At 28.6% G+C, this 14,519-nt stretch overlaps 1 protein-coding gene and 1 pseudogene across 1 annotated transcript; both read left to right on the top strand.

Annotated features, from left to right (window-relative positions):
- The first annotated feature begins 2,384 nt into the window (after positions 1–2,384).
- On the top strand, positions 2,385–6,176 carry LOC113851367 (GDSL esterase/lipase 5-like). The gene is made up of 5 exons (XM_027481831.1): positions 2,385–2,658; positions 2,809–2,930; positions 4,009–4,239; positions 5,539–5,794; positions 5,932–6,176. Exons 1-5 carry the CDS (start codon positions 2,385–2,387, stop codon positions 6,174–6,176), a joined length of 1,128 nt encoding a protein of 375 aa, XP_027337632.1.
- Positions 6,177–9,202: 3,026 nt separating this feature from the next.
- LOC113851056 lies at positions 9,203–13,664 on the top strand (annotated as a pseudogene).
- The last annotated feature ends 855 nt before the right edge of the window (positions 13,665–14,519 follow it).

The following is a 14,519-nucleotide window of genomic DNA, read 5'->3' as shown; positions in this document are numbered from 1 at the left end:
GTTGATCCTAGTTGTTTGTTGTTTTGGGCTTCTAGTCTTTTTATATAGAAAAAAATATTCTGAATTTATAAAATACATTAAAGATTTGTCTAGTAAAACACTTTCTATTGTGTACTTGAAAACTTGCCCTTTAACAAGTAAAGACGGTGTGCAATACATAATGCATGATCTTTGACATTTATACTAGAGAGTAAACTAGTGAATCCTTAGTCATTATCCACTGACTTAATTGTTTCAGAGTGTGTCTAATAAAAGAAATTTATGAATTAGTTGAAAATAAAAAAGATACATTATAGTTGAAATTAATTAGTTAAAAATTGAACGAAGTATTTTCTAAAATTAATTATTAAATTAGAAAATAAATGTAGAATGATATAAAAAATATGTTTATATAATTTTTTCTTTTAAATTCTATTTTTTGGACTAAAATGTATTTTAAGTACTTATAGTTTATATTTTTAATTAATCTTGGACTAGCTGTCATTTTTTTTAAAGATCAAAACTTTTATTATTAAAATATTATTGTTATTATTATTTGTGAAAGTGAGAGGTAGGGTGGAGAAATTTTATTAAAATATCGAGGAAACAAATAAAAAGTTACAAGATCTATGCATAGACCCAATTTTTAATAATATTGAAAAGAACAATATAAAATCATTTGCTAAATATCACTATTATAAGAATATAATTTTAAAGTTAATTATATAAATTATAATTAATTAAAATAACTAGCCAAACAACTTAAATTTATATAGTTCAATTACAGTGATTAAACAAGGCAAAGCTCGAATTAGAAATATAGATTATTTATCGTTTGATCAATTCAATTAATCAGTCCTGTTTCTTTTTAGAAATAATGTTTAGTGCGAAACATGTTTCACATATGCTTATTAGTCATAGACATATTGATTTAAATAATTTTGATACACTTTTTTCTTTGAAACAAGCAACTTTGACGCGTTTGAATTTCCAAGTGAAAACACGCGCGCCCACACACATATATATACGAAAAATCGAATTATACTGTCGTCATTAGGAGATTTGAATGGTGTCACAGACAATTTAAATGTAAGTCAAGATCCTATATAAGCTTTTATGGTAATATTAAACGATATTAACAACAATAATACTAAACTATATTATAAAATCAATAAGCCTTTTCAACAAATTTTGATGTAAATTTTTTACTTCGTTATCAAATGTCTAATTTATAGGCAGAATTATTAGCTATTCTGTATGGTATTCATAGCTTTGAATATGAGATATAAAGAAGTCATCTGTGAGTCAGATTTCAACATGGCTATTATTATGATTGCTAAAGAGACCATACATACATACATATTGCACTGAAAACAGATGAAATTTTATTGAATTGTATTTTCCTTCTTCAACGAATTTTTGTTGCCTTTCAAACCTCCAGTCACTCCGAAAAAAAAGAAACTTTTGAATCGACAAAGAAGCAAAACTGCTATTATAATCGCATATAATCTCACATTAATGTGAACATAATCAAGTGATTACACTGTGCCTTTCACATGTTGTACAACAATGTTTCTTCAAAAATTATTTCCCATCCGTGAAGAGTTTGAGTCCAACAAGGTATCGACACGTCGATCACGTAATATGTTTGTCAGAATTCTATGACAATGACGTGACATGATGGGTTCGCATCAAACAAAAGCTAAGGCAAATCAGCCTCAGCCCAAACATGAACACCACATCACATGGAACATTTCACTTTCTGGGTCGTCCCCATCTAAGAAAATATTCAAATGTTAATGATTCTAACAATTCTGATGTATCCCTTGAAATTACTGCTCAAATGTTCATGGTGGGTGGATTAACCTGTCAACATATCAAAACTGCACCATTTTAAAGTTTGCTTAATGACCAAGTCCCAACTTGATTTTTCTTTTTATAAAATTAGAAATTAGAAAGAATTATATAAAATGATTAACATTTATAATCTCACATACCGATTAATTTCATGATTTACTCTCCAATAGCAAACATTTAGGCTAGGATACAACATGGTGTCGGCCATGATAAAGCATTGCATACATCAGATTGCAGCCTAATGGACATGCAAATACATTAGCTAATGGAATCCACATAATATTTTCTTTGCAAGCTTATAAGGAATCAATTTTAACTTAGAATGTACATATAAGTGGGAAACCCATATTCTTCAAGTCCATCTCTCTGTTTTTTATGACACCATTAATATATAGAATAAAGTAATATTTCTACCAATCAAATTGCGTTGACTAGTCCAAAAATTGTGTTATTATATCCTTGTGTATATATAGAAACAAAGTCACTAGTTATAAATACGGGTCAACTATGATTCATTGAGATTGCAATTAGCAGCATATTTTGTGAAGATGGAGTTCATCATGGCAAATCTAGGAGGCTCTATGCTCGTCCTCATGTTCTTAATAGCTCTTGTTTTTCACACCCATGGAAGCAAGATCCACCATAGAGGCAACAAACATGTTGCCTTCTTCATATTTGGCGATTCTTTCTTAGATGCTGGGAATAACAATTACATCAACACTACAACCCTTGACCAAGCAAATTTCTGGCCTTACGGTGAAACTTACTTCAAGTTCCCAACAGGGAGATTCTCTAATGGCCGGTTGATATCAGATTTCATAGGTAAGATTTGGAGATCTTATGCTTCTTGTCTTGTTACTTGTAAAAATCCAAATTGGTTCAACTAACATATATTTTGTGTCTCCCATTAAAATAAGATAATAACTTTCTACCATTTCTCATATTCTTTTGTCTTCCTATGTTTTTTTCTAGCTGAATATGCAAATCTCCCATTGGTTCCACCCTTTTTACAACCTGGCAATACCCAATTCTATAATGGGGTGAATTTTGCATCTGGTGGAGCAGGTGCTCTTGTTCAAACTTTTGAAGGGTCGGTAAGTCAATTTCATTTACACTATTGCACTATTTGTTTTTGATTAATGAACCGCAAATTTAATAGAACTCTCAAAGGTATAGGATGAAAAAGTTACTAATACAATATAGTGATTAGTAATTAGCATGTCTTATGCATGTCTAGCATATAGGATGCATAGGTAGCTAGCCATAATTACATTGAGAGAGCACTATGGTTTGCTTAATCGAGTATCATATGTCCCCTCCCGGTGATGTCAAATGTCAAGAAAAATAGTGATTCAGACAACCACTGCTAGAACGTGGTAGTTTTTACCTTTTTATTTATATTTATTTTTACTTTGAAAGACTGACACAACAAGCCCTCATGGGCCAACCCATGTAATAATAGAAATTGGTACATTTTGTGTTTGGACATTGAATTGATAGTTGAAGTTTTATAAAACTTAACGAAGAAAAAGATAAATATAAAATTTACAGATGATATACTTCATCATATAAGAAGATTTTCTGATAATTTTTTTTTATTTGTGAACAGATAATGGTTCTATATATGGAAAATATATTCTTTTACGGGAAATATTTTATTAAAAGAGTGCGTGTTAAATAATTTTCCAAATGAAATGCATAATTGCTTGCATTTTCCTCAATTTATGCACCAAGGACTTTGTTTAGACTTTAGAAGACAGAATGAACTGAATTATATATAAATGAACTGGAGTGCGAGGAATTTAAATGCAATTAGTAATGGAAGAATATTAGTTACCTTAATTTACATTTCTATTTTTTCTCTTTCTTTTAATTGCTCCATTTATATAACACAAGAAGACGGAGACAATTATAGCTTTCATCTTATATTATTTTCTTTTTCCTTTTTGTTCCAAAACTTAATGACATATTACAATAATTTATAATCCCAAATATTGTCCTTATTCCATAGTCAATACAATGAAGAAGGGCTGAATTCATCTCAATTAAGATGATGCAGTATTGGTTCCCTTCTATTTTGTTATCCTGAATTTTTATTAAATGCATTTGGTAAGTAGGAACTAGCAATGTCCTGCAACCATGCATGATGGCTATGTCATCTCAAATTTTTAGGTAATACCCCTCAAAATACAAGCAAGAAACTTCAAGAAAGTAGCGGCTTCATTGAGGCACAAGCTCGGAAGTTCTGAAGCTGAAACATTGTTATCAAGTGCTGTCTACATGTTTAGCATCGGAGCCAATGATTACCTTAGCCCGTTCTTGACAGATTCTGATGTTCTTAACTCTTACTCTCATTCAGAATATGTTAGAATGGTTGTTGGTAACTTCACTTCCATTACCAAGGTACAAATTTTCCTGTATCTATATATCTGCTTAAAGGTTAGTATGTATACTGGACCAAAATAAAAAAGAAAAAAGAGAGGGTAATGTATGTATAGAATTATAATGACACTTTTATTAGATTGAGGGTTGTACTTGGCCCATGAGATTCATACGAATAAGGAATTTGAATTACATGTCCTTATGGATGAAAATAAGTCATGCTGTTTATTGGAGGCTAATTAATGTCCTAACTTATATCAGACAGCTCTAATTATACTTCTTTATTGGAAGTAAAGCTAAAGCTTTTTAAAATTAATAAAAACTTTATTTCAGTAAATATAAATGATATGATAATGAAATCATTATGTAAAACCCCTTTATTGTTATTATAGTTCTTTTAATTTTATGTAAAATTTATTTCTCAAATTAAAAAATATAAAATTACCTTTTCAATTATTATATATATATTTTTTCAAATCCTAAATGGTAAAGTACAAGCATTTTAACCAGAAGAAGAAAAGACAAAGTTTTATGTGGTGATAAGATAACGTGAAGGAAAGATAAGACAATTCTTCATGGCCTACAAAAAATAAAAAATGAAAAAGATAAGACAGTTGTTAAGGGTCATAGGACATTGTGATAAAAAATGAAAATGATTTCTGTGTGTCTTTCCTCGACAATAACTAAAATTCCCGTTCAGTTTGAATCTCGATTTTCAAGACACTCATAATGGAAGTTTATCAAAAGGAAAAGTATTCACTTTCTATCCATCAACGTTATGAACGGCAATACAAACAAGCCAATGTGTTAGTGTTCTCCAACGATGTAAACATGAGACAAAAAAATACAGAATAATAGGGTTATGTTTTATTGGAAAACAAGTATAATTAGTTAACAATCGTATTAAAGTGAAAAATAGTACTTCTTCCCGTCTAGCTACTCTAATATGAAGTAAAACTTTAAAGAAAATTTTCATTAACGCTGGGCTTAAATGGAAATTCAAAATAGGATTAAATAGCACATTTATAATGCATTTGCTATTTTTTTCCCTTAATATTTTCTTTTTGTTGAGGAAGGTATATATAGTTGGAAGAGTTTTGATTAAGAAGTACTAAAATTTTGAGGGTAGACCGATTTAAGATAAGGAAGAGATTGAGCTCGAAATTTGAGTAACTTGTTTAAACTTTTTTGAGAATTTAGACTTACAGTTATTTTGCATGTATATCTTTTAATTTATTGTTAATATATAAATGGAATGACTTTTATTATCTAAGTGACATGACTGGTTTTGATTTATTTATAATGTTTTTTTTAATCCAGGAAATATATAAAAGAGGGGCTAGAAAATTTGTATTTATGAATTTGCCACGCTTAGGTTGTCTCCCAGGCACGAGAATAATTCAATCAAAAGGAAATGGTAGTTGCTTACAAGAACTTTCAGCCCTTGCAAGTTTACATAATCGAGTTCTATCTGTGGTTCTCTTGCAATTGGAGAAACAGTTAAATGGCTTTAAATTTGCTCTCTATGATTTCAACACTGATCTCACTCAAATGATCAAACACCCCTTGAAATATGGTAAGTCTTTAGTGTTATCATAGAAAAGTATTAAATTAAATTGCACTTTTGACTCTCAATTTAGTGCCACTACTTCTAATTAAGCTGTGATTTTTGCAAATTAATAATTGAAAATCGTTGTTGTTTATTTGATATAGGTTTGAAGGAAGGAAAATCAGCATGTTGTGGAAGCGGGCCATTTAGAGGAGTGTATAGCTGTGGGGGGAAAAGAGGAGAGAAAGAATTTGAATTATGTGACAAACCCAATGAACATTTATTTTGGGACTCTTATCATCTTACAGAAAGTGCTTACAAACAAATGGCAAATCGTATGTGGGGTTATACTAGCAGCTCTCACAACATAGGGCCTTACACTATTAGAGATCTCTTCCAAGCCCCATGATTTGTTTCATGATTCATCATATCTTGATTGTGTGGATAAAATTTATGTACAACTTTTTGTCCATTAATTCATATTTACCTTAGTTATTGTACATTATAATAACCATATCTTGATTGTGCAATTATAAAGCTTGTGAAGGACATATTGCATGTTGTTTTGGCACTTAGAACCCTTTTTTCAATTCTGTCGTGGGCGTTTGTTTTTATCTCTCTTTGTGAAGCACGAACCAACGTTTTGGTTTTGGTCGCTGTTACTCTGTTATGAGTAATCCCCTGATATGCGAGTTTAATTCACCTTATTTTGAAGAAATAATTATGATTTTTTATTGATGGCAATTTTGAATAACTTGAACAATACTATAGAGATAATATTTTCTCACTTGATGGAAATTTTGATTTTATTTATTTTTGTGTAAGTATGATTTTTCAGGTACTGAACCTAAAGGCTCAAGTTTTTTATGCAAGGCATGTTAACAAGCTATTGAGACAGAAACTAGGATATAAAGCACCTAATACACTGATATCTTTGTCTATTTAACAAGTATTTGTAACAAGTCATATATGTGAAGAAAACTATGTTGATAGATGGTGATTGGCAACCGAGAGCTTCAGTGATCAATGTAAGCTACAAATTAAATCCATGCACGTTCAAGGGAATTTAACCAATTTAATTTCAGATAAAACTACAAGTCAGAATTTAACTTTACAATGTGATGTGTACGAAATATATAAGATAGGAGGAAGGATGAAGAACCATATGGTTTTCTAAGCTTGGTCCTTTGGGTTGCATGCCCCTAAAGGTGACTGGTTTGAAGAAGCTATAAGCAGTAGTAGAACTAACAATTGAGCACTTTCCAAAAGATGCTAGTAAAGTTTAAGAACCTGTTTGAAGTAGTTAGCATTTTAATTTGCTATGACTGAAAATTGGAGCAACTCCATTGCTTTGCCGAGAAGTAGAAGGGAATGAAGCCATGAGTTATGTAGTTTTCATGCTTTGATATATGTATATTATTTAGTTTATAATAGTCTATGAAGCCTTCTATTAGACAGCAGAGATTTGTATGTTGATACCTGCATTTTTCGTTCTGCTTAAAATGCATCAATGTGGGATCATGGGCATGGAAAATTCTAGTTCTCATGAAAATCTATTCCGCAAAAAAGGAACAATAACAATAAAATAGAATAGAGACTTGGAAAACAAATTTATTTTGTTCAGCGGTATTAAAATACTAAATGGGTTAGAGATATTACAGGATTGCATATCTTTCAGTGACTGAAAGTTTTTCATTTATCAGACACAATCACACAATATTTAATTCCATAGAAAGATTTGGATGAAATCAGCAAATATCCATTTGAATCATTTTGTTTTCTCAGTTTAGAAGTAACTTCTGAATTAGTATAAATGATTGATTCAAGATTTTTAATGCACAACTTCCATCTCCTAGTGACGTTAAGTTTTCCTAATCAGTATAATAATGATAACTAGGATATAGTATGGAAAAGAAAAAGGTTCTCATCTCAATCACGTTACTTATGTGAAAACAATGATTAGTAACCTATTGTTCAATGTTAAGAGAATAAGATAGTTTAATCAATGCACTCAACATGCAATAAAATGCATTTCTAAATCCATTATTTAGATGTAAGTACAATAATTCTAACAATCTTTATTTAATTAGCACATATAAATCCATTTATTATTTTAGTACATATGTTTTCACATATAAAGCCCCTGCCCCTGTTGAAGCAAAATTGAACCCTTAATATATAAATTGTTGATAACCAGGATATAGACACGATTAGATTAATGGCAACTTCTCAAACTCAGCTGCAATAAAGATCTCAGAACTATAATTCACAATCAGAAAGATGTTGAAATTAATTTCTCAGAGTAAAAAAATTTACGTATGATAACAGCAGTGATAAATATGTTTAAAAATACTCAATCATAAATTTAAGCTAATTATGACTTTAGTTATTTAACTGTAATTTTATGTTTGACTACAAATAAGATAAAATATAATATTATGATTATGTTAATACATTGATCTATGCATTTATTTAATTATTTTGTTAATAAATTTATTGACCTACTTATATGATTGACTTGCCAGCGTATTTAAAGGATTTTATCTAAAACAAAGTCTTAAAAAAATTTCACATCACGCTCAAACCCTAACAAGTAGAGTTAAGTTTATAAAAAAGATGTTTAAGTGTAATTGATATACAGAACAGACCAAGACAGTATTTTCATCACTTTGCATTCCGATAATTTTTAAGTGAGAAAAACACCAATCAGTAGTACTTGTAAGGATATTGATTAAGTAATTAAAATATATTTTTTAAATGTATAAAGACATTTGTTTCGGAAATTTTTCATGCATTCTAAATAATTTTTTGTTATTGATTAATTTTTGAAAATTTAAATGATACCGTAATCATAATATTTTAATATAACTTTTTTTTAACACAATTTTAGTAATTATTAACATTTATGTAAGATTGAGAAATATTAATTTCACAAACTTTTTATAGATTTCTTAGGAAGGTGACAAAATAATATTCACTATCACATTGTTAATATATGTTTATGAAAAAACCTTCCCATAACCAATGAATTTGTTCAAGATATGTCTGCGAAAACAACTTTTCCCTAAGCTGACTAATGCTATTTTAATGTATTCTTTATCTTCAAAGTCAAAGATATCGGCATACCAACACATGAATCATGGTTTAAGAATCAAATCTGTTCTGCAGTAAAAAAAATCTGTCAAATAAGATATTAATTAATTTTTTTAATGTGTCTCTAAAGGTACATGTTAAAAAATTAAAAAAGTTATAGTTAGACGTTAATAATATATTAAATTTTTTAATATCTTATTATTTCAAACCAAACTTACTTTTTATTGCATGTGTTTCAACGCACGTTAAAAGTAAGTATCTTATATTAATTAATCATATATACGAACTGACCATTTTCATTGTATCTATATAATAGTTGGCGAAGCCATATCTAATTCAAGCATGGGAAGCTTAAGGGTTTTCATGTCTATATTGGTTTTTTACATGACCCTTTTGATTCTCAACACTGATTACTCATTTTCCCATAGCAACAACAGCATCCCCGAAAAACACACACCCTTGTTCATATTTGGAGACTCATTGTTTGAGTCTGGAAACAATGATTACATAAATTCCTCCACTTTTTTTTAAGCAAACTTTCCCCCATATGGTGAAACTTTCTTCGAGTATCCCACTGGAAGATTTTCTGATGGACGTGTGATCCCAGATTTCATTGGTTTGTTTTCAATATTACCCACTATACGTATTTGAAGCATTAATATTGTATTGTGATTTACTTGTGATGTTTTTGGTTTGCAGCTGAGTATGCAAAGTTGCCACTAATTCGACCATACCTGAGTCTTGGATACAAGGATAATTACATTTATGGGGTGAATTTTGCATCAGCAGGAGCTGGGGCTCTTGTTCAAACTAATCAAGGATTGGTATGCTATTCTTTCAAGTTTAATAAATCTTTTCATCGTTAAAATTTTGTGATTTTTTAATTTAATTTTTTATTTCAAATTTTTTGTGAATGAGAGTACTCAATAAAATGATTTTTGTTACAAAATAATCTCTTTAAATATTATAAATTTTCCTTTTAGTCTCTTATTTTACAGGGATCAAATAAAAAATTTATAATATTTACAAAAGTAAAATACGAAGTTTGTAATGGTATTTAGAAAGATTAAATATAAAATTTATAAAACTAAAATTATAAGCATGCCATTTGATGAATAAAAATATAATTTAATTAAAATGCATTAACAGTGTAACTTTTTTAATATTATTATTTAATTATAGGTTATTATATTAATGAAAAATATAAGTTTTAGTAATAATTAATTTAAATATTATATTTATCATGTATTTTAATTATTTGATAGTAATTTTTTTACATTAACCATGCATTAAAATTAAACTCTAAAAAATTAAATTAAGACTTTTAAATGAGAATACAGATAAGTTTTCGACTAACTGAATACAGTATTTAAATTTGACTTATTTACTTAAATTATTTTATTTTACATACAAGCATCTTTCTCTTAATCATACTAACTAGGACATAGAGTTAGGAAAGAAGAGAAAAAATATATGCCCAGGCAAGAAGAAGTTATGACTAAGAAAACACTAACATTTATATTTAGTAGAATGTATTCTATATTTTACATTATATATGCACGTATATATCATAGAAAGCCTTAATAAAAATAACAAAAAATACCCTTTACTAATTATTACCTTTTAGACAAAAATTAAACAATTAAAAATATTTATTAATAATGACTATAATAATTAAACACATGTCGATAATATTAAATGTAATAATTTTTATAAATTGTTTTTCTCATTAGACGATTATTATTATTTTTTTGGTCAAAGACAATTTGTTCCGATGATGGTGGATAAGAAATTAATTAACTTATCAAGCCATAATTTTTCATGGCTTAAATTATCGTCTTTTTAATTTTTTTTAAAATATTGTCTTGTTTAGTGAATAGATTAGGTTAAGTTTCACCTAAGTCATACTCTAATTTTCTAGTGGATTAGTTGACCTTTTTTTCATCTCATATTATAACTTCAAAGAAAAAAAAGTATAATTAATTTGTAGAATATGGAGTTTAGAGGTTTAGTAATTAAATTTTTATATTAATTTTTTTTATAAAAATTCTTTAAAAATTTACTTAAACTGAACTAAGTTTTTTTTATATGGAAAGAAGATTCCAAGCTAAAAGAATCCATTTCAATAATAACTTAAGTTTATGAAATTCGTAAAATAATTAAATAATTTTAAATTCCGGCGAAGTATGTGGTAAACAAAATAACCTGTGCACTAAGCTGCAAAATGAAAATTTGGATCCTCTCGTAATATTAATTAACATGTACGGTTTAGTTTGAGAGAAAAAGATACATATTTTACAAATAAAGACTCACTATGATCAATTATAGAGCTTATTAATTAAATTTGATAATTGTTTTTTTGAGATGACTGTATCATATTACTCAACAATATAAAAGAATTCAAACCCAAAGTCTTGAAGTTATAGACAATTGATAATTAATGAAATAAAAAACATTGACCCAATACCTATATAAACAAAATGATTAGAAATTAAAAAGGTCTATATCAACCTCTTTTTTGAAAAGGTCAATATCATATTTTAATTTTATAAAAATTAGAGTAATGTTTTATCCTCCACAAATCATCTACCTAATATTTCTAGAATTATATAAACAAAGTATTAAATGAGAAAATAAATGTACTTAATACCTTAAAAATATGAAAAGTATTAATACTTTTCTATCTAATAAGTAAGAAGGTTATTGTGAAAAATAGGTAGATTTAGAATTATTAAAAAAGTTAAACAAAACAAAAATGGATAACATTCCTATCATCCACTCAGGATATAATTTTATGGATGGGTTTGTTGTTGTGAATTTTAAACTTTGGACCAACAAAAATAATAGGTCTTGGTTGGCTGTGGGAACAATGAATAGTTTTTTGTTTTCTGGATCTGGATCTTCTTGGTTTATTACTTAACATGATATCATCATATTCAAGAGAACAAATATAATTTATTAAACAAGAAATTATCATGATTAATTAAATGACTCACTAATTAAATTTGATAACAATGTGTCTTTTTTTTTTATTTAACATGACTATGTTATGTTACCAAGAATATGAGCAAAAGTAAATTAAATGTTTCTTTTTATAGTGTAAGTTAATGGAGTTGTGGATGGATTGGTTAAGTTGGGTCATACGTTGCCTCTTGGCCCGTCACATGCTTTATTGAACAAAAAACAAATAAAAATACTTTGTATGTTAAGTTTAAGTAAATTTTAAAAAAATATATTAAAATTCAAAATATATTATAAAGAAGATATATAATTAATTTAAAGAATTTTAATAATGACACGTGCCATTTTTTAAAGGAGAATAAACTAAAACTAAATCACTCTTACGATAATTAATATATTCTAATTTAATATAAAAAGTGAAACAAGTGTGATATAGGGAAATAACTAATAAATTTGAGAAAATGAAAATTTAACGTAAATAGAAATCCAAAAATAAGTATTCATTATTAAGATGAACAATTAAGAATAAAGCAGAGGAGAAGTTAACCTGAAAAAAGTAATTTTAAAAGTATTTAATAATTTGAGAGTTTTTAAAAAAAGAAAAGAAAAAGTAAACAACGGTAACGTGTCCGCAATATATTTAAGTTATCATGACTATACATTTAACAGAAAGAATATGATTAAGTGAATGGCTAAGTTAGGATAGGACTAGAAATTTATTCAGCTAAGTTGAATAAAAAACCCATCTATATATGATTAAGTGACCAAAAGTATATTTTTATGGCATTTCTTGAAACTATATATTATATTCTTATTTAAAAGTGATATTTGTAAATATATTTTGTATTAATTTTTTATACCACTTTGTAATTTTATCGGATAATATGTGAGTTTTTCCTATTTCACTTTTAGGTGATAGACTTAAAAACTCAGGCAAAATACTTTGCTCAAGTTAGCAAGCAATTCAGGAAGATCTTAGGGGATGTGGAAGCCAAAACATTGCTGTCCAAAGCTGTCTACATATTTAGCATAGGAGGCAATGACTATGGCACCCCATTCCTTACAAAATCAGCTAATGGTGTGGTTCTTCCATACCCTCAACAACAATTTGTAGATTTTGTGATTGGCAACATTACAGAAGCAATCAAAGTATATAGGCTAAGATTTTAACCTTATACCTCTCCTAATTGGCTCAACTTTTATTTATTTATTGGTTCAATTGTTGGTATTTAATTTGCAATATTGCTATTTTACCACAGGAAATTTACAATGAAGGTGGAAGAAAATTTGGGTTTGTTAATATTGGTCCTTTAAATTGCTTTCCTCTTCTAAGAATGCTCGTAAATAGAACAACCATAAGTGCCTGCCTAGAAGAAGCAGCTTCAGCAATTGCAAGGCTACACAATAATGCTCTTCCCAAAATACTTCACAAGCTAGAGAAACAACTAAAGGGATTTAGATACTCAGTTACCGATTTCTATGGAACACTTGTTGAATTAATGAAGAACCCTTCAAAATATGGTATATGACCTTCAACTGTAAATATATATAATCCTTTTTGAATAATGATGAGTATTACTTTGTAATTTGTTTTTGTTGGTAAGGTTTCGAAGAGGGGAATGTGGCTTGCTGTGGAGGTGGTGCTTACAGAGGAGATTATAGTTGCGGAGGGAAAAGGGGGATTGAAGAATATGAGCTATGCAACAATGTTAGTGAGTATGTGTTCTTTGATTCTCTTCATCCCACGATGAGTGCTGCTGAGCATTTAGCTAAGCTAATGTGGAGTGGAAACAGAAATGTCATTGAATCTTGCAATGTGAAACAGTTGTTTCACTACAATTGAAGACAATTCCCTTCATCCCGTAGAATGAAAAATCATTAAACTTTTTATCTTATATGTGTTTGTAATTTTATGCGCAGTTATGTAGATGACTAAAAGTTATTATATAAATAGCTGCTAAATTAGTGAATCAGAACATTTCAATGGTCAAATCACGCATGGTATCTAAACATTGTCCGACGGAAATAAGAAAATATAACGATACATTAACTCCATGTACACATTTTTTATATAATAATAATTTGATTTAATTGCTTATTTTAATTCCTTCGACTTAAGTTTCTCAATTTTTAAATTTTACAATCCCCTCCTTCGATTTTATCGATTATTGTTACTGTTATACACTGTTCTCTGTTCGATTTAAGGTCTCGTCTATGTCTTGTCTCTCCGTAACTCAGTGTACAATTATTTTGTTTATTTTATGCTGCTACTTTAAAATCGTCATCATATTCTTGTTTTCGTTGTTACAGGGAACAGTACACAGATGGGGTGTATCTGTTTCGTGCTTCTGTGTTGTGTATTTCCTTCAATTTCTCCACTGGGTTACCGTTTGGTGGATTTTTATTGCTTTCTGAATCCTCCCCTGTTTTTAAAATTGGATAAAAACATGAATCAGAGTGTGGGGTTCTAAAAGTTATAATTTTTCTTTCGTCCCTTGTATGATTCGTGACTATTTTCGATGTTCTACTTGGTGATCTTTATTATACATTGAAAGTGAAACTGATTTGTCAGTTTGCTTGGATAATGGGTTTATTGGGCTTTGTTTGCGTGCTTGAATTATTAGGCCCATTTAGAGTTTGGATAAGAAGAAAGGCAGGATAATTTATTCTATTTTAATTTATTTTCAGTATTTGTTTA

The sequence above is a fragment of the Abrus precatorius genome, unplaced genomic scaffold, assembly GCF_003935025.1.
Source record: "Abrus precatorius isolate BTA unplaced genomic scaffold, Abrus_2018 Scaffold9, whole genome shotgun sequence".
NCBI classification, from domain to species: Eukaryota; Viridiplantae; Streptophyta; class Magnoliopsida; order Fabales; family Fabaceae; genus Abrus; species Abrus precatorius.
This window is presented reverse-complemented; position numbering and strand designations above follow the sequence as displayed.